Source organism: Arvicola amphibius, chromosome 9 (assembly GCF_903992535.2).
Source record: "Arvicola amphibius chromosome 9, mArvAmp1.2, whole genome shotgun sequence".
Classification (NCBI taxonomy): Eukaryota; Metazoa; Chordata; class Mammalia; order Rodentia; family Cricetidae; genus Arvicola; species Arvicola amphibius.
The window spans coordinates 20,093,518-20,112,291 of NC_052055.2; the positions used below are offsets into that span (position 1 = coordinate 20,093,518).

The 18,774-nt window shown below is 46.7% G+C and overlaps 1 protein-coding gene across 14 annotated transcripts in view; it reads right to left on the minus strand.

The window, feature by feature from the left end:
• Mtss1 (MTSS I-BAR domain containing 1) overlaps positions 1-18,774 on the minus strand; it is a 138,165-nt gene that overhangs the window by 19,018 nt on the left and 100,373 nt on the right. For 7 of the 14 annotated variants that reach the window (XM_038342145.2, XM_038342134.2, XM_038342144.2 and 4 more), the window contains exons 4-7: positions 14,950-15,034; positions 13,463-13,554; positions 10,037-10,111; positions 5,504-5,515 (exon numbers count right to left, since the gene is read on the minus strand). In XM_038342145.2, coding sequence (XP_038198073.1) covers positions 5,504-5,515; positions 10,037-10,111; positions 13,463-13,554; positions 14,950-15,034 — 264 coding nt within the window. The remainder of the gene's footprint in view (positions 1-5,503; positions 5,516-10,036; positions 10,112-13,462; positions 13,555-14,949; positions 15,035-18,774) is intronic. The other 7 variants (XM_038342147.2, XM_038342143.2, XM_038342136.2 and 4 more) reach the window with 1 other exon arrangement.

The window sequence follows — 18,774 nt, forward strand, 5'->3', positions numbered from 1 at the left end:
AGAAAAGCCTGACAACAAATACACTCTTCCTCGGCAGCTTCCACTGCTCTCAAGAAGAGTCCAACATCACAAACCCAAGATCCTTAACAAAGCCTGCCCCCTGGAGGACTTGCGAGCATCAATCCCCGTCCATTCACAAGCTAGGCCTTCTTTTGCTACTCTATCCTTTCCCAGGGCTGGGCACTGTTCATCTCCATGTGTGCATTTCCTCTTCCCCGCCTGCTTGACAGCTCTTCATCCTGTGCCCCTAGTTAATTCTCCAGTCTTCGGGAAGCTCCTTGACCCTTGGAAGTTCTTTACTCTGGTCCTCCACCATGGGGCTCTCCTTCAGATTTCCTGTGTTACTTCTGTTAACCTATTTATTAACTTAAGATCAGTCCATGCTGCCGGTGGAAGGACCATACTGGGGTAAAACCCGTATCTTGTTGTTCTTGCTGTAGCTTCTCATACACTGAGAATATGCTCATTGGGCATACTTGCCTGAAGTCAGCAGGTGCTCAGATCTCTCCAAAGGAACGAGACGCCAACAGAACAACACTGAGTGTGGACTCAGGGAGCTCAACCATCATCTCCTAAATGACCCAAGAGCCAAACCTTCTAGGACCAAGAAGTAGCCAACATGGAGAGCCTAGATGCCTTGGATGGCTTTCCAGACAAAATTCCTGAGCAAAGAACTGCCACCTGGCCTTTTCTGTAAAATAAGTCATCTGTAGCCTCCAGACAACCCCCGCCCCAGCCCCCAACTCCTCTAGTGCCCAGGGCTTGATTCTATTCATGCTGGGGAATCCTGAACACCAGTCAGGAGGCCCTTTGGAGTCCCCGTGAGAGAGGAGTCATGGTTACTCTCTGCAGAAAATTCTTCCGGGCTACCACGTTACAATAATGGGCACAGCTGTACTCTCGCCTGGGGCCTTCTCGGTCAGGACCCACACCCCCTGTGCCTCCTGATCACAGCTCCTGGTGATGTCCAAAGCTGCACACCCTTCACCTAAGCAGCTGGACCAGAGCGCCAGGTGGTTACCTGGGACTGCCCATCCCCCATGCTGCAGCCCACAAAGTAAGGAGTTGCAAGGGGCCTTGAAGAAAAATCCCGGGCCATTTGCTAGCAAAATGGCCCAAGGCCTTTCTTCTTCCTGGACAGACACTGAAGGAGCCTCCAGAACTCCACAAAATACCTTCCCCATCTGCCCAACACACGTTATCGCTGAACTCCATCCTAATGTCTACTCTCCCACGTTGCTACCCCCCCACACAGAATCCAGCTTACAACCAATAATGGCTAACGACGCTCCTTCTCTTTTTCAGTGGTCCAAAAAAATTACTGGTACCTCTAACAACTGGTACCATCTTACAGCCCATGAACTACGGAATGTAAACACTGGCACATACAAGACACACAGGACAGGATGGAGGATACAAAGATTGAAGCTGACATTCAAGGTGACACTGGGATTTACATTTCAAGAAAGAATCCCCTTTTCTAGAGAGACCAGCCCTTGCCGTCCCACACAAACCATCATCTCCTCATAACAGGTTTGATGATCCACAAAAGAAAACATGTCTAAAAATAAAAAGGAACGCTACCTAGAGAGCCCACAGAGAACCCTAACAGACTCTAATGGGGCCCCTGCCAGCCCACAGCCTTCTATGTAATAAAAGATCAACAACACAGTCAATCTCTCCCGTGTCTTTGTGTTTTTCACACTGGAGGTTTCTGGGTCATCTAAGACTAACAGTTGCTTTTTGCTTCTTAACCTGTATTTGTGTCATAGGGCACCAACTGGCCAGCTACCTTAGTAGCTGATCCACCCACACCATCTCCCAAGTAATGGAATCACAAGGGTGTAACACCATGCCACCTTTCAGGACATGGCTAGGCATCAGCCATGGTGGCTGACACCTACCGGCCACCCGTCAGGTATAAACGAATGCCAGCTTCCAGCCACAGACTCCCCGGTGCCCTCTCCATTACCTCATCCTTCTGGAATGACTGCCCACCTTACTGCCCACCCACCCACCCTTCCTCCTCACAGTTTCATCCTCCAGTGTTGTCTCCTCCTGGAAGCCCAGACAATTCTTTATCAGCACACACACAGAACGCTTCCTCCACAGCAAGCTGGAACACGGATATCACAGTTCATACGACGTTACAATACTGCGGTTTCTTAGAAAATGACACACACTCAACTTGGTATTCAGCTTCGAAAACCCTTGGAGTTTCCTGAATGACAGGTGACGCAGTGAGGTGGTGGGAGACAGGGCCCACATAGCTCAGAGTGAGGGGCTGATTGCCAGAAAAACAGCCATTTCATTACAAGGTCGGCGCGCTCAGCTCCAACCCCTGACCTCAGGAAAGGAAGGGACTAGAGAAAGACTTCGGCCAACAATGCTCAAGCTTCTCCTCAAACCTCCACAAAACCCTTGGGGGTCCTCTTAGCATATGACTGTATTAATAAGCTGGGAGAAGACACCAAAGCTCTGAGTCCACAGTGTCCCATCTACCCCGTCCCAGTGTTAATTACATCACCAAGGCTGTTCGTTTGTCTCTCCGTAGTAAACTGCCCAAAGTGTGTTTCTCTGTGGGTAAGAGCTTGCTCCGCCAGTCTGAGGACGTGAGTTGGTCCCAGAGGCACACATCTAAAATCTCAGTGCTGGGGAGAGGAGGGACAGAAACCGGTGGATCCCCCAGACTGGCTGGACAATCAATCCGGCTGAAACCAATTCAGTGAGAGACTATCTCCAAAAATAAGGTGGAGATAGGGGAAAAAAAAAAAACTGGCATTGACCTGTGACAGGTGCACACATGGGCACTACCACCCTCCCCTTAAAAGAAAATCCACATCGTGCATTCTCATTAATTAATTTTTAGAAAATAAAAACTAGGGCTGCAGATGGCTCAGTGGTTTCTTAACTCTTGCACTGGATGGTCTTCCAGAGATCCTGAGTTCAATTCCCAGCAACCACATGGTGGCTCACAACCATCTGTAATGAGATCTGGTGCCATCTTCTGGCCTGCAGGCATACATGTAGGCAGAACACTGTGTACATAATAAATAAATCTTTAAAAAAAAAACATGTCTACCCTGCACCTGTCTCCCAAGCCTCTGACTACAAGGTCACAGCTTTGTCTCCATCTATTTGGTCCCCTATGTCTAAAAATGCCTCTCTTGCTCCCTTCCCCTTTGGCCCATTGTATCTCTTGTTGACATTCATCACAGCACTGAGCACATGGCTCCAATGGGCTGGCTTGAGGGAGAGCTTGAGTTCCTTAAAGAAATAGTGTCCTTCCTCCCAGGACAAACTCATCTGTGATGACTTATGAATCCCTTCCAATATGGAGGTTCCTAGAGCTGTCATTATGCAGGAACCTGAGGTTCAACACACCCACACACTAATACACACACACACACACACACACACACACACACACACCAATTCAAGCCAACCCTCCTCTGAACTCCATATATGCATATAGAACATATGTACAGAAAATATATGTCCCTCTGTTGTGGTTTCTAGTTGTGTGTTTCTAGGTATTTTTGCGGGTGTGTGAATATGTGTGTTTCTACATCTATGTGTGTCCTGTGCTTCTTCTTCAGCTATTTTGTGTGTTTTCCTAACGTTTGTCTGTTTTTATTTTATTTTTAGGTGCCTGGTTGTTTTTTAATGAGAGAGAAAGAAAGAGATGCAACCAGGCAGTGGTGGCACAAGCTCTTAATTCCAGGACTCAAGAGGCAGAGGCAGGTGGATCTCTGCAAATTCGAGGTCAGCCTGGTCTACAAAGTGAGTTCCAGGATAGCCAAAGCTGTTACTTGAGGGAATTAACAATTTTCAATTAAAAAGATTTTCCCTTTTTTTTTCCTTTGTTTATGGAGTGTTGCAAAGAGGTTAAGGGAACACACCTAGGGCCTAGTGTACGCTAAGCAAATGCTTTACACTGAACAACACTGACAAACCCCAAGAATTATCACAAAACTGCTAAACGGAAGATCCATACCTTCCAGCATGCCTTAAAACTCATTTGGTCTTTCCTTGCCTCTCTGCCCACAGACACTGTGACTGATCCACAGAGCTCCCTTTGCCCTAGGGACCTGTGTGCATAAGACAGGGAACCAGCCAGGGCTGCAGAGACATCCTGGAAGTGAGCAGAATCTTTTGTGTGGTTTCTTCACTCCAATCTTACCTCTTAGCAATTCAAACAAACACAATGCTGTTTACCCCACGGGCTGATTATACCTGGCTGTAAAGGGTCTTAGAAAACTTGATAATCCATCTGGGCACTGGTAGCACATGCCTTTAATTCCAGCACTCCAGAGGCAGAGGTAGGCAGATCTCTGTGAGTTCAAGGCCAGCCTGATCCACAGAGAGAGTTCCAGGACTCGAGGTGCATGTGTTATGATTCAGCTTATCTGAAATACCCAGAAGAGGTGAACACAGACTGAATGCAGGGGAGTGGGTGTTGGGAACTGGAAAGCGGGGGAGAGGGTGGCAGAGGAGCGGCAATGGAAAGGCATGAGGTGTCTGTGGGAACAATAAGACCGTCCTGAAACTAGATAGTGGAGTTGGCTGCACAACACTGTAAATACATACACGCCACTTGAGAGCTCTCTTTCTCATATGGTTTCATAGCTCCAATACTGAGACCCGGAGGGGATTTACCCTTTCTAAACTGGGAAATGACTAGGCCAGTGGCACCACAAAACATGTAAATGGAGTTTGTAGGTGACAGGACCCAATGCAAATGCTTCTTGGGAGCTCAGAGAACAATGGGCCACTCAGGCACGAGAGCCACACGGACACTTCACGGACACCTCACAGACACTTTCCCAAGACAGGGTGTGAGTAGTGAGACTCCAGAGCCAATGACAGTTTAGCATCATGATCACCAGAGTGAGGTTCACATCTGACCAAGAAAATCACTTAAGAGACTTGAATCGAAAGATATGAAGCCTTAGAAATGAAGCATTTACCAAACTGCCAAAGTAAGAACTAGTTCTGCTCTTGTTATTGGACGATGATTGGTCCTGGGTGGACAAGGGCAGACACTCTACAGGCTTAAAAATATCACATCTGACTCGAAAACTCTTTGGAAGTGGTATTTAGGGTCATATTTGTTTGCATGGGGAATCAACAAATATGATATATATATCTACTTAGGTATGTATGCATGGATATAAAAATATATTGACTTCCTATGCAAGGGTACATTTAAAGAACTTGGTAGATTCTTTCTTCCAATAATCTAATACTGACTTATGAGGACACAATTCTTTATATAGTGCTGACAGCATCAACGGGCAAATGCCTAAGCAAGAAAATGATTAACACACATACACACACACACACACACACACACGATTTCCTTAAATTTATAAGAAATTAAATAAGCACAAGTGATTATTCTGAGCCAGCAGGAAAACGTGGATAGCTAGCATAGGTCTGAACAACGCACAGCAAGGACCACACCGGAACCAGCCACCAGAGATTTGGAGTGTAGACTTACCCTGAGTATCCACTGGCAGGGGCACACGGTGAGGAAGTGCAGGATACACATTTGACACGGAAAGGAAAACAATAACGTCAAACTGGTATCCGAGCAGCGTCTTCCTAACCTTCCCTTCGCGTCCTACAGCCGCTGGCTGGCTCACTTACGCTCCAGTGATCAGACCCACAGCCTCTCCTGCCTGGCCAATATCCTTCCTTCTCAGCCATTCCTACTTAAGTCCTCCTCGCCTCCCTACTTGGTAATTTCCACAAGAGGATAAGGGTTTGCTAACAAGAGAGAGAAAAAGAATATATGTCCAGAAGAGTCCAGTTAGATGCCGAATAGGAAAACCTTAGGGAGAGAAAAAGAAAACTGTAGTTCTAACATTACAGTGGGATAAAAATGAAAAATATTAAGGAATCTAAATTTTTAACACAACAGTAAACATTCTATTGGTGAAGAACTCTGTGGGCACCCCCCCCCCACCAGTATTCCCAGTATTTATGACCTTAGATTTCTAGATACTGGGGTGGGGGAGGGTGGGGGGAGAATCTGCCTACTTAAATGGCTAACATCAGCCGTGCAGTGGTGATAAACACCTTCAATACCAGCACTTGGGAGACAGAGGCAGGCAGATCTCAGTGAGTTCAAGGCCAGCCTGGTCTACAGAGTGAGTTCCAGGACAGCCATGAATATACAGGGAGACCCTGATTCAAAAAACAAACAGGGGGAGGCATCTAACACCAACATTCTAGCTTTCTTTCTCAAATCAAGACCCCGACAAAACAAACCATTAGTGGTTACAGGCGGGAACAGAAGACTCATCATTAACTCAATTTCTACTTTTACTGTTTTGCAGTGCTGAGGGCTGGAACACAGGGCCTTGTACGTACTAGCCAACAAGTCTCCTAACTGAGCTACATTCTCAAACCAATTTTTAAATTTAAACTAATAACCCACATACTGTGGATGTGGCTCAGCAGCAGAAAATCTGCCTGTGGGTGGGTTTGACTCAGAAACACCCCCCACTCACGCGCACACACATAAACAATAACACGAACGAACGTTAGATGCTGAGAAGTAAGGATGCTGGTTGTGCACAGTAACACGTCAATCAGAAGCAGACAGGCAACTTAAAGCACCCCGTTTTGAATCCTGCTACTTCACTGTTGGGATCCCAAAGACTTGAGTAGGAAGTACGTCAAGTTACCCCACTCAGAGGTCAAGGCCCCGGGCCGGCTCCACATCACTTCTTCAGCTTCCTGTGGCCCCGTCTCCTTCACGGTCTACTAATGCTGGCTCTGCCCTTGACCCAGTGCCTCAGACCAGAACTTCTCTGAGGGTCAAGTCACCTCTCTCTGGTCCCTTGCTCTTGGCTTTGTGAGCACCTGACAAGCCTGCCTTGGAGAATGAGGAAGCCTTGTACACTTATCCCTAGATGGAGCAGATCCCAAATCCCTCTAAAATGTCACCTAACAGAAGACATACCACTTAAGAGTGTTTGCGACAGAAATATTGAAACCCTGTTAGATTACTAATCACCAAGCTCTACAGTTAAAAGAGAGCTGAATAAAAAATGTGAATGATTACATTTGCGGAGTAAGAAGTAGCAGACACGAGTCGTTTACGAGCCCCGTCCTGTATTCGTGTCTACCACTGTCAAAGACAAGGCTAATGCCAGGCTGGTCTGCACGGATGCATTTGAAATCTCCAAATGGAATGTGAGAAGAATTACCATATCACAGATCAGTCTCTGAAAAACATGCACTGGAAGGCTGCCTCACGGCATCTGAGAACACCAAAGACACCCTGGCTGCAGGAGTCAGGTTCAGCTCCATAGGGACACGGAGAACCACAGAGCTGTGACTTTCATCTAGCCCAGACCACTAACATGGTCTGAGCATTTAATGAGCAGAGTCCAAGCACCTGGCACTTGAAGGATGTGTTATCTATCACTTGAAGGATGTAAGCAATCTCAACTCAACGGGTTTTCCATCAGAATGGGTTTCTAACCTTCTAACCAGAACCCCAAACTAGCCTCAGAATTCCTCCTACCCTTAAACAATGGCTTTTCCAGCCTATGCTCATCTCAGACACCTGCTGGGAGAACACCCCCTCCTCAAGATCCTGACAGAATCATGACCCTAGAGTCTTCGGGAAGGTTACCCACAATCATACAACTGTAAGTCTATAAAAATAGACTTAGATATTTGGGCAGGGCAGGGATGATAAAGAAATAAAACTTGAAGTAACTAGGAAATCACCCTTAATGCTGCAAGCAGCTGGGCCACTGATCCAGCACAGGATCACAGGATCTGGGGAGGAGACCTTGTTAGGACTTTAAAGGCAGTACTTCATAACCACCTGATCACAGCCTCCACTCTCCCAGCTTTAGGCCCAAATGCCTCAAGAAACTTCACGATTCAATTCAATGCCAATTATTCCGAGTCCCAAGGCCAGGCGCATTTCTGTTTGACACAGCCCAGCGTCCTGGGTCTTGAATCATCCTCTCTAGCCTGGATGTACAGCTCATTAGTGCCCAGACAGCCTGCACCAACACTGGGCAGGTCTATTTGCCACAACTTCCTCTAACAGTCCACTGTGACCGCGCCATCAGGCTGCACCCAGAGGTCCAAATTCTGCTAATTGGACAGGACCAGTGACTTTGAGTGGCAGTGGAAAACCCTCTCAGCTCTAGGTAGGGCTTAGATAAAACGGATTATCTCTGCATCCAGGAACTTGAGGCCTCTGACAAGAGAACCCTGAGAAGGCTGAGGGGAAGAGCTACTTCTCCGTTATCCTTTTCAACAGGCTCCCGAACCTTCTCTAAGTGTAAGCATCACCCCTGGACCACCTCGTCGGGACCACTATCACTCCTATTTCAGGGCTCAGGACTGCCAAGCTGCGAACCAGGCGGACAGTCTGCTCTTCCACGGGCCTCAGACGGATGGGCTACAGTGGCATCTTCCTGCACACCACTGCCCTGCAGACTTGCCAAAACAACACAGGCTGTAATGGCATCTTCCTGCACACCCCTGCCCTATAGACTCGCCAGAACACAGGCCGTAATGGCATCTTCCTGCACACCACTGCCCTGCAGACTCGCCAGAACAACACAGGCTGTAATGGCATCTTCCTGTACACCACTGCCCTGTAGACTTGCCAGAACAACACAGGCTGTTAATAAGTCCTGTGACTTGTCAAATGCCAGCTGCCAGGTACCCTCATGAGAATGAATAAGATACATAAACCCCGTAACTCACATCCCAGAGAAACTACAGCAGCCAAGAAGGACAGAAAACGTGAGTGTCTCTGAAAACGCACTGCACGCATCCTGAAACGGGCATAGGGTATCTGTCAGAACTGAAGGGAAGGGACCTGTGAAAAATGTCGGTTTTATGGAGCCAACCCTTCCTCCCAAGCTGCCCCCACCACCTCACCTCTTGAAATGTGTTTTCATTATGAAAAATCACTGTTTGTCGAGGAAAGAGAAAATGGAGGGGTTGGGGTTTCTCCCTAAAAAGGTTGTTTTGAACAGCCTTTGGCACTATCTCCCATAAAGCAGCCTGCAGGAAGAACCCATCCTATCAGTGGAGATTCAACAAATTAAAAAAAAAAGGTAAAAAAGAATTGCTGCTTTCTCCTACTCAAGAGCAATTTCCGGGCTCTAGGAAATGTTACAAATCTTTGCAAAGTAGACACCACCAGGCCTTTTCTCTTCAAACCCCATCCGATCTGGAGAGACAAGGACGGCTCCTGGATGTGACAGTTCACTGGTGCAGGGTGCAAAGAGACAGCTTACATCTGCCTGGCTTCCATTGGTGCTGAATCCCAGGTCTCTGCCCTCAGAAACATATTTTTAAAATCCCCTAGACAGCAAAGACTAAGTCTCTAGGCTCCCAGTGCAGCCACTGAGCATAAATTTGAAAGACTCAAATGGGGATTTCAGAGAATATGGGCCGTGGAAGACAGAGGAGGAGGACATCGTTTCCGTGATAATTACTATAGAACATTTGCATAAAGGCTCCTCTGCACCATCCTAGGGCTTCCAAGGACTTTACTACAGAGCACAGCAGGCAAAGAGCTGCCCTATTTGAAGACAGAGGCAGGGGAATGATAAAGACTACCTGGCAAGGGCTTCTCACTCATCCATGCCCTACACTTTAAGAACCTTAATGCATGGACTGAAGAGTTGGCTCAGTGGTTAAAAGCACCGGCTGCTCTTCCAGAGGACCTGGATTCAGTTCCTGGCACCCACACAGCAGCTCACAACTGTCTGTAAGTCCAGTTGCAGGTGATCTGATGCTCTTCTGGTCTGCACGGGTGCTACTTGCACACGTGGTGCACAGATGTGCATGAAGGCAAAACACCAGTACTCATAAAATAATAATAAAAGAAGAACATGAAGCCAGGTGGGTGGGGCTGGCTCCTGCCCCTTCTCCAGCCCGCCCCGTCTAAGGAGGCCTATGAACTGCACAGCTTCTGGCTCACACACGAGCACACTTTCAGTTCCTCTCAGAGTCCTAGGACTGTTGTAGACTTTTTGGTTACCTTTCTTCGCCTTCTTCTGCAGTTTCAGCGTGTCAGAGGACTTCTTTTTTATCTCCTGGCGAGCTTTCTTATACTCTAAGAGAAAGCAGAACATTCAACAGTGTTACCGCTCTGCTCAACCTCCATCCCAGAAAGCATAATCTCAACACACAGCCAACAGCTATCTCCAAATACACAATGATAAAAATCGCGGTGACATTTCACCACAAAGGAGCTGTTTACATGAAAAACAAAGAGACGTACTACAGTCTTTCCTTGTCCTGACCACACCAAGAAAAGATGTCACTGGGGACTGTTTAAAAAGTCACAATATGCCAGTTAGAATTCAGGGAAGATCGCCAGCCTTACCTACTTTCCCAAGGCCCTTAGGATCCTGAGATGCATTTGCTGAAGGCATAAACAAGCTAAGGCAGAAAACAGTTTTCCTACAGCCCAATTCTGTCTCTGTCCCTTTCACATTCAAGCACACACACGTGGGGCTGAGGAGATGGCTCCCTGGGTAAACTGCTTGCCGTGGAAGCATAAGGACCTGAGTTTGGATCCTCAGCCCCCACACAGAGTAAAGAGCCAGGTGTGACTATAAGCACCTGCAACCCAGGGCAGCTGGGAGGAAGCAGGATGATCCCTGGAGCTCCATAACCGCCAGCCTCACTGAAACGGCACATACCGTTACAGGGAAAGGAACCTTTCTCCAAAAATAAACAAAGGGCTTCTAAGGAAGACACTTGGCATTGAGCTCTGTCTCCATGTGTGCATCCACGGGTATTCACCCCTACATGGACGAGCACATATCACACACACACACACACACACACACACACACCTATCCCTGCAGTCCTCTTGGTGGAGCAGGAAGCCCATGAGGAGGGGGAGGGTCTACTTCTGGTGGCTTTCTGTTCTTCTCTGAGTTTCTCCCACCTTCCCTGCCCCTCTGAGTGGCTTTCTCTCCATCTAGTTCACCTCCTATGGCCCCGCCCTCACTGCCACGAGACAGGACACCCTTTAAAGGGCACCTCGGCACATCTTGAGATGCTGGGAGTGGGTAGCACCGATATGCAGAGACTGACAAAGGGTCTAACTCTGTGTTCGGGGCCCCAGGCTGTCTCTGTTTCATTGGGAACATTATGGACAAAAGGAGCTGATCAGTGTTCTCTGTACGCTCTTGGGATGGGCAGGAAGGGGAATACTGAGGCCAACCAAGGGACACTGCCTTACTGCCCAAGCACAGGTCAAGCACAGCTCTTCGATACTTTCTTCCCATGATGTGGCTCAGGAAAATCGTCCACAGACAAGCGTTACTCATTGGTCTTCGAATCTCTTTTATAGCTAGCTTTGCTGCGCATTTAATACACAAATCAATTTAAACTATCAATTCTTTCTCCATCTGAAAATAATATTCACGTATTTCTATCTTCTTTTTATACATAATGAAACAAATGGACACATGAGAAGCTCAAGAGATGACAACCAAGGACCTGATTAGCACACAGTGGGAAAATAAATCCTGTAAATTTGCCCACCTCCTTGATGGCACAGAAAGGCTGAAGATTTAAATACTGTTTCATACACAGGAGCTAGATCTCAAGAGGAGAAACACCACCAAGGCGTGGCTCTTAAAGAAGAAAATTACTTTTAAAATAAGCATCAAGTGGGCTGGAGAGATGGCTCCGTGGTTAAGAGCACTAGCTGCTCTTCCAGAGGTCTTGAGTTCAATTCTCAGCAACCACTGGTGGCTCACAATCATCTGTAATGAGCTCTGGCATGCGGGCATACATGGAGGCAGAATGTTGTATACATAATAAATAAGTAAATCTTTTTTAAAAAAGTAAAAAATAAAATAAGCATCAAGAAGAGACACAGATTCAAGGTACCATTTTTCCTATTGAAGGTAAAGTATAACTTTTTTTTTTAAATAAAATGGGAAAGAGGGCTGGAGATATGGTTCAGCAACTAAAAGCATTAGCTGCTCTTCCAAAGGACCCAGATTGAATTCCCAGCACCTACATGGCGGCTCACATGTAGTTGTCTAGTTCCTCGGTGCACACAAGCCTTCATTATTTTACAACATTCTTTTATCAAGGTTTTCAGTAATATGGCTCCTAGTAAAAAGGAACACATGACCGCCAGAGCTGCCCGTCAACTTTAGAGGAACATGCACACATGCACACATGCACATATACACACACACCCAAAAAAACAACGAAATCAATCTATGTATTTTGTGGCACCAACGAGTACACAGACACGGAACCCAGGGAAACCCAATCACTCGGTGCCTGAACACAGAGGATGGATGATCTGAATGGATGCGAAGTCCCCGGTGGTTACAGACAGCTTCTGGGCATGTGGAGTACTCTTCACTGTCTAGTCTATGCAAGCACAGTCAACCATCCGTAAGACCAGAAAGTGGCCCGTCTCAGAACTACCTGACATGGGGCACCCACACTCCCCAGTTGATCTGAAGGGCACTTTGACGTCAGACACTGACGTGCAGAGTCTGGAGTTTGCCCAGCTGGTTTCCAGTCTTGTTTTGGCACAGCAAGTCCTCGCTGTGCTCCCGTCCCTGTGTTTCAGAATGGTAATGTGTGTCCTGTGCCCTTATATGTTTTAAGTATGTGGTCTGCTTTTTGATTCTGATTTTCACAGGTGATTATGGTTAAGAGATTGTATGACTCGCAGAAGAGACTTTGAACTTTGGACTTGAAAACACAGCTGAGACTGTGACAGACTATGGGGACTTCTGAAGTTGGACTAAATGCACTGTGCGCTATGACAATGCTACAAGCTTACGGGAGTGGAATGTGGGAGACTGAATGTAGTCAGGCCCATAACCTTATAGGGAGTGGCACTATTCGGAGGTGTGGCTTTGTTGGAGTGGGTGTGGCCTTGTTGGAGGAAGTGTGTCACTGTGGGGGCGGGCTTTGAGGGTTCCTATGTTCAGGACACCTCTGACTAAAATGATTTCCTGTTGCCTGGAAGATGCAGGTAGCACTCTCAGGTCCAGCGCCACATCTGCCTGCGCACCGCCATGTTCCTGTCATGACGATAATGGACTGAACCTCTGAACTGTAAGCTGCCACCCCGATTAAATGTTTTCTTTCTAAGGGTTGCCATGGTCACGGTGCCTCTTCACAGCACTGATAACCCTGGCGAAGACAACTACGCTTCATGTTAAAATTCAGTGACCACAAAACCACAGAGCAGTAAGACAAGAGGATCGGGTGCCTAGCAATGTTCCATGCCAGGCAAACAACAGTCAGTCACAGTGGTGACGCTTTGGACCCCTCATCCCCAAAGCTGAAATGCCTACAGGAGGAAGAGTTGGAGAGGGTTCTGAGCCATTTTGGTGACAAAAGAACCCGAGTAAACCAGTGGTACCAGCCACAGCAACACCACAGCTTCCACGCTCCAGGCCTCTTTCTGTACCTTTTGCATGGTCCTTGTCCAGCTGGTTGGCCACTTTCTTCCATTCTTCCATCTGTTCTTGAAGCGGGTTTATCAGGCAATCAATCAACGCACTTTTGTCAAAAAAATAAAGAAAAGGAGAGATTAAGCGATTAAGCGGGTACTTCCTGTTGTCGAGATGCCCACCTGGTGGTGGGTGTGGTAGGCTTGCCTGTCATCAATTCCAGCACTTCAGGAGTGAGACAGGAGGATCACCAGTTTGGAGGCCAGCCTGGGCCAGCAGGATGCTCCAAAGGATTTGCATTTAGTGGTCAAAACACACTTAAATCATTTCCTTGAAGCAAGTAAAAGGCAGAGTAATGAACCACTATTGCCTCAAAGGTTCCACCTTCAGAACAGCCCATGGCCTTCAGGACACTTTTTATGACTAACAAGTTTTGTAAATATGTAAGCTGGGGTGATGATGAATGCCTTCACACCATTAATCCCAACAACCAAGAAGCAGAGGCAGGTGGATCTCTGTGCGTTCAAGGCTAACCTGGTCCACTCTGCGTTCTAGGCCAGTCAGAGATATCTTGTGAGCCCTTGCCGCAAATAAATAAATAAATAAATAAATAAATAAATAAATAAATAAATAAATAAATAAATAAGAAAGATATAAAAACAACTACATAGAAAACACTTGTACCTAGAGAGACCTCTGCGATCTTCCAGCCCACAATAAAAGGCACTGGGGCTTCTCCTCTGGCCACACGGTGAGAGCCACCAATGAGGCAGAAACACCTGAGCTTAACTTCATGTCTTCTAAAACTCAGGGAATGGAAAAAGCAATTTTTTTAAGACCTCAGGTGCTACAGGCACTCGGGACCTAAAATCCTAAAGACACAGTAACTGCACAAGGAGACAGACCGGAGTGACCCAGAACATTCTCAATTAGCAAGTGCCAGTTTCTAGTCAACGGCAGAGAAGTCTGGGTATACTCTTGTACCCGTGCATCACCTCAAAAAAAGACAGGACAATGCTGGATTATGATGATCTGCTTGGGACTCAAGGGTCATCTGTATTTGACAGGTGACCCCAAATCCCTGAGCCAGCCATCGCCCTTTCACCCTACCCCTGGTGCCTAATAACTGAGGTGCCACTCCTCTTGGTGGGTCTGTCACCAGCACATGGGCCTGGGGTACAGGGCAGGAGGGCAGGCGTGTCTCACTCCTTCCAGAGGCTCCTGTGGGGAGCAGTATACATCATCTCCACAGCTAGGGGGCAATAGGAGAACTGTGGGAGGCAGGGCGGGGGAGGGGGGGTCAGAGGGGGGGGGCAGGGGCTGGACTAAGGGTCTGATGCAAGCCCAGCATGGCCTTATCCCAGCACAGAGCAGATGCCCAGCTCACTCAGTGACCAAGCAGCAGAATGGGGTATAGGGCCTTAAACACTACCAGGAGAAAGGACACCATGCCACTGCACCCCTCACCCTGCCCACTGGAATAAAGACAGATGCTCCTCCTCACCTGGAGAACTGCCTCAGCTTGGCCTCGATGCTTCTGTGCCGCATGCACATCCGGGTGAGCGCCGAGCCAATCTCCCGGGTACCACCTGGAAAAGCAGAGGCAGCTCAGTTGAAGGACAGGGGAGGAGCAGGAATTCGATATTAAACACGAGCCAGGTCTCATCACACTGCCGTAGAACCTAGGCCGCTACCCTCAGAACTTCTCTTTGTACGTACAAACACACATATGTGAGTCTATGTAATGCGGCTCGTTTGCATAGCACCAAGACTAAGGTTACTCTTACTGTACTGTTTTCTATTCTTAGTTTTCTTGTTCATTTTGTACTGTTGATCGTGAGTCAGAAATCAAACTTACAAAATCCTTACTGGGACCTGTAGTTTGGCAGGTACGTCCGTCTCCAGGCTGAGACAGCAAGGGTTAAAGCCCTAGTGACAAAGCCAGAGACCAGAATTCAACAGATAGTAGAGAGAGAAATCCTGGAGATTGCTGCCTGACACACACTCACACAATGAAATATTATTTCTCTTGCCCAGCAATGGTGCCGCACACCCTTAATCCCAGCATTTGGGAGGCAGAGGCAGGGGAATCTTTGTGAATTAGAAGACAGCCTGGTCTACAGAGTGAGTTTCAGACAGCCACAACTACACAAAGAGAAACTCTGTCTCAGAAAACAAAACAAAAAATTTCCTATGAAAATATCTAATATATATATTATATTTTATATATATATATATATATATATATATATATATATATATATATATATAAAATCATCTGACAGGGAAAGATTAAAGATTCCCCCACCCTGACTCTATCTGCCCAAATAACCCTCAAGGTTGTTTTGGAATAATTAAGGGCCTCTGGCTCATTATTTCAGGATGCCTACAATTCTACAATAAAGCTACAGCAAAGCGAAGTCATGGAATATTTTTTAATTGGACACTGGTGACCGAGATCTTTGAGTTCAGCGAATGTGGAAAGGAAGCTAACGCATGGTTTGATTTTTTTCCCAAGATTCTTCTTGTTCCTTCCCTTCAGCCACACCCTTTCTAATTATTAGTTTTGAAGTTCTTCTGTTCCTCCCCCTTTTGGGAAAAATTATTGAATCAGTATTTGCTGGGACGTGTAGAGAACAAATTGTCACTTCAGATCATAACTCCATAAGGACCCTGGAAGGCACAGTCACAAACATTAGGAAAACACAAACATGTAACTTGTGAAACTGGGGGAAGTGTCAACTAAAACAGTTTTCTAACCAACAAAACATTCAGACGAAAGCCACAGGAATTTATGGCAGGTTTAACAAAGTCACCAAGAAAAAAACAAATAAACAAATCCCTCTTATTAAAACGCATGACATTATATGGGTTACATTTTGTTTCATCCTCTCCACAGAGATGTTTGTCTTTTGGTTCAATTCCCCTCATTTTCCATTTTATTCCACAAGCTAAGAGCTCTCTACAAGCAAATAACAACAACAACAAAAAAGTGGCTACCAATTAGCAATGGCTCAGCTGGGCGCGTGGCGTTTGGCCCCAGCTCCTGGGAAGCCGGAGTGAGTGGTCCACCAGGAGTTCAAGGCCAGCTGGGGCTAATCCTGTCTCAAAACTATGTAAATAAACAAGCAAGTTCTTGTTACTTAGAGGCCAGCAGATCCTTTAATCCACAGGCCAGCCTGGTGTACACAGCAAACTCCAGACCTGCCAGGGCTACACAGTGAGACCCTTTCTCATCCACAACAACACTTTACAGCACCCAAAAAACTGCTTTTCCAGGGAGCTTGCCCAGTCCTCTCAGTTAGAACTTCTGACAATATGTACTATTGACACTTGTTGTGGGGCTGTCCTGCGTATTGTCAGTTAGCAACATCTTGGTCCGGTCTCACTCGGGACCAACTGCAGGATCCCCTACTACATCCTTAGACTTGAGTATCTGAAAATATCTCCAGCCAGTTACATGATTTCCCTGACGAATAAAACTCACACTTTACCGCTAAACAGTGCTGTAAACACCTTGAGCAAGAAGCAAATGTCATCCCAGGGCTGGTTTGGCATTTAAATGATGCCTCTGGGGGCTGGGGTTGGTAGGAAGAGTGCTTGCCTAGCATGTAGGGAAGCCTTTGGGCTCCATGAAGCATCCATGGTGGCACACACCTGTAATCCTAGCACTCCAGAGATGGGGGTAGGTTAAAAAAATTCAAAGCGATTTTCAATGATATAGCAAATTCAAGACCAGTGCAGGGTATATGAGACTCTGCGTCCTGTCCCCACCATCCACCATGATCACCACCCCAAAAACTCATTTCCAGCAAGTACATCTGAGAAAGTGTTTGTGCCTTCCCAGGGACCACCAGTAGAGGGTGCAATTCTCACGCCCTCCATTTGTCTTCCCATTCCATCCTCAGCTGGAGGCTTTAGGGGTTTTATTGCGCATGAACAAAGGTGAGGAATGAGAACACTTTATCCCCAGGAAAAGGTTTCTTCTTCCTGTGCCTTCATCTGATTAAAAGTTAATAACGTGGCCACACAAGGATATTGGCCCACTTATTCATTGCTGCTAGGAAGGTAGACTAGGCCTTCCTGGAGGGAAATCAGTAGCAGTGATCAAGAAGGAACCTAAAAATAACATCCTTTGACCCAGCAACTCTAATCCTAAGAATTTAACCTGAGGAAATAATTAAGAAAAATGGCAAATCCTCACCTATGAGGACAATGATTAAAATGTTTACATCAAAAAATCCCCGTACAATGATCTAGTTAAATGAACCATAAGGCATAGACACCCAACTGAATAGGACACAGCTGTTTAAAAACAGAATCATGTATCACTCGGCGCTGCTTGGGATGTTTAGGTATTGGCTTAGGTACTTTTCGCATATTAAATCATTCAGTCCTCACAATATTCCGAGATGTGCTGATAATGTCGCCATGCCCTTTCCACGGGCAAGTGACAGAAGTGCTGTAAGCGTCTGTCCAAGGTTAGAGGACTAATAAACGACACTCAAACCAAGCTGAATCTTCTGGGTTTGTGTGTTCAGCCACACTCAACTACGTGACACTTCATATAGACAAAAAAGATAGGAAGGGGCAGAGCCCAGGGGGAGCCCAGCTTCTTCATTTACCCACGATCAAGGGTGGAAAGGTTTTGTTCAGCCAGCTCTCAAAGTTTGCTTCTTGTGTCTAGAACTGTAATGGGTGTCTGAATGGCTAGAATATGTCCTGGCAAAGCCAGTACAGACAGCCAAGGGTTGGGGATCTACTCTGGACCCACACTTCCATCTCCTTGAAGAATTAGAGGTTGAAAAACATCATGACCAAGTCCAGTCCTTCCACCTCATTCCATTTTTTTCTGTCCTATTATTTCAATGCCTTCCCAATATTTTCCATATTTATTTCATCCCCAGGACCTTCTGGGGGCAGCCGAGTTCTGGGCTGACTGATACCAAGCAGTTCCTGAACATACTGCCTGTGCCCCACCACCGTGCCCCTGCACAGGAAGCCCCAGAGAGGACAGGAAATGAAGGAACCTAATGAAGACTTCCTACCGGCAGCATCTCTGTACCTGGGCACAGGGGCAGGAGGCAGACGACACTCCCCATGGACCCTGGAACCCAGGGCTGGAACTTGCTGATCCTAGCATTATGGATCACCCTAAAAATAGATCTATCTGTGGAAGAGCTTAGCAACAGCTGATGCTTTTCTGACCTCCACTAGGACTTAAAAAAAAAAGAGAGAGAGAGAAAGAAAAACACTCAGCAGGTTTGAATTGGAGGAAACTGGCTAGAGCTACAAAGAAAGAGAGGACATCTGGAAGTGGTCCAACATG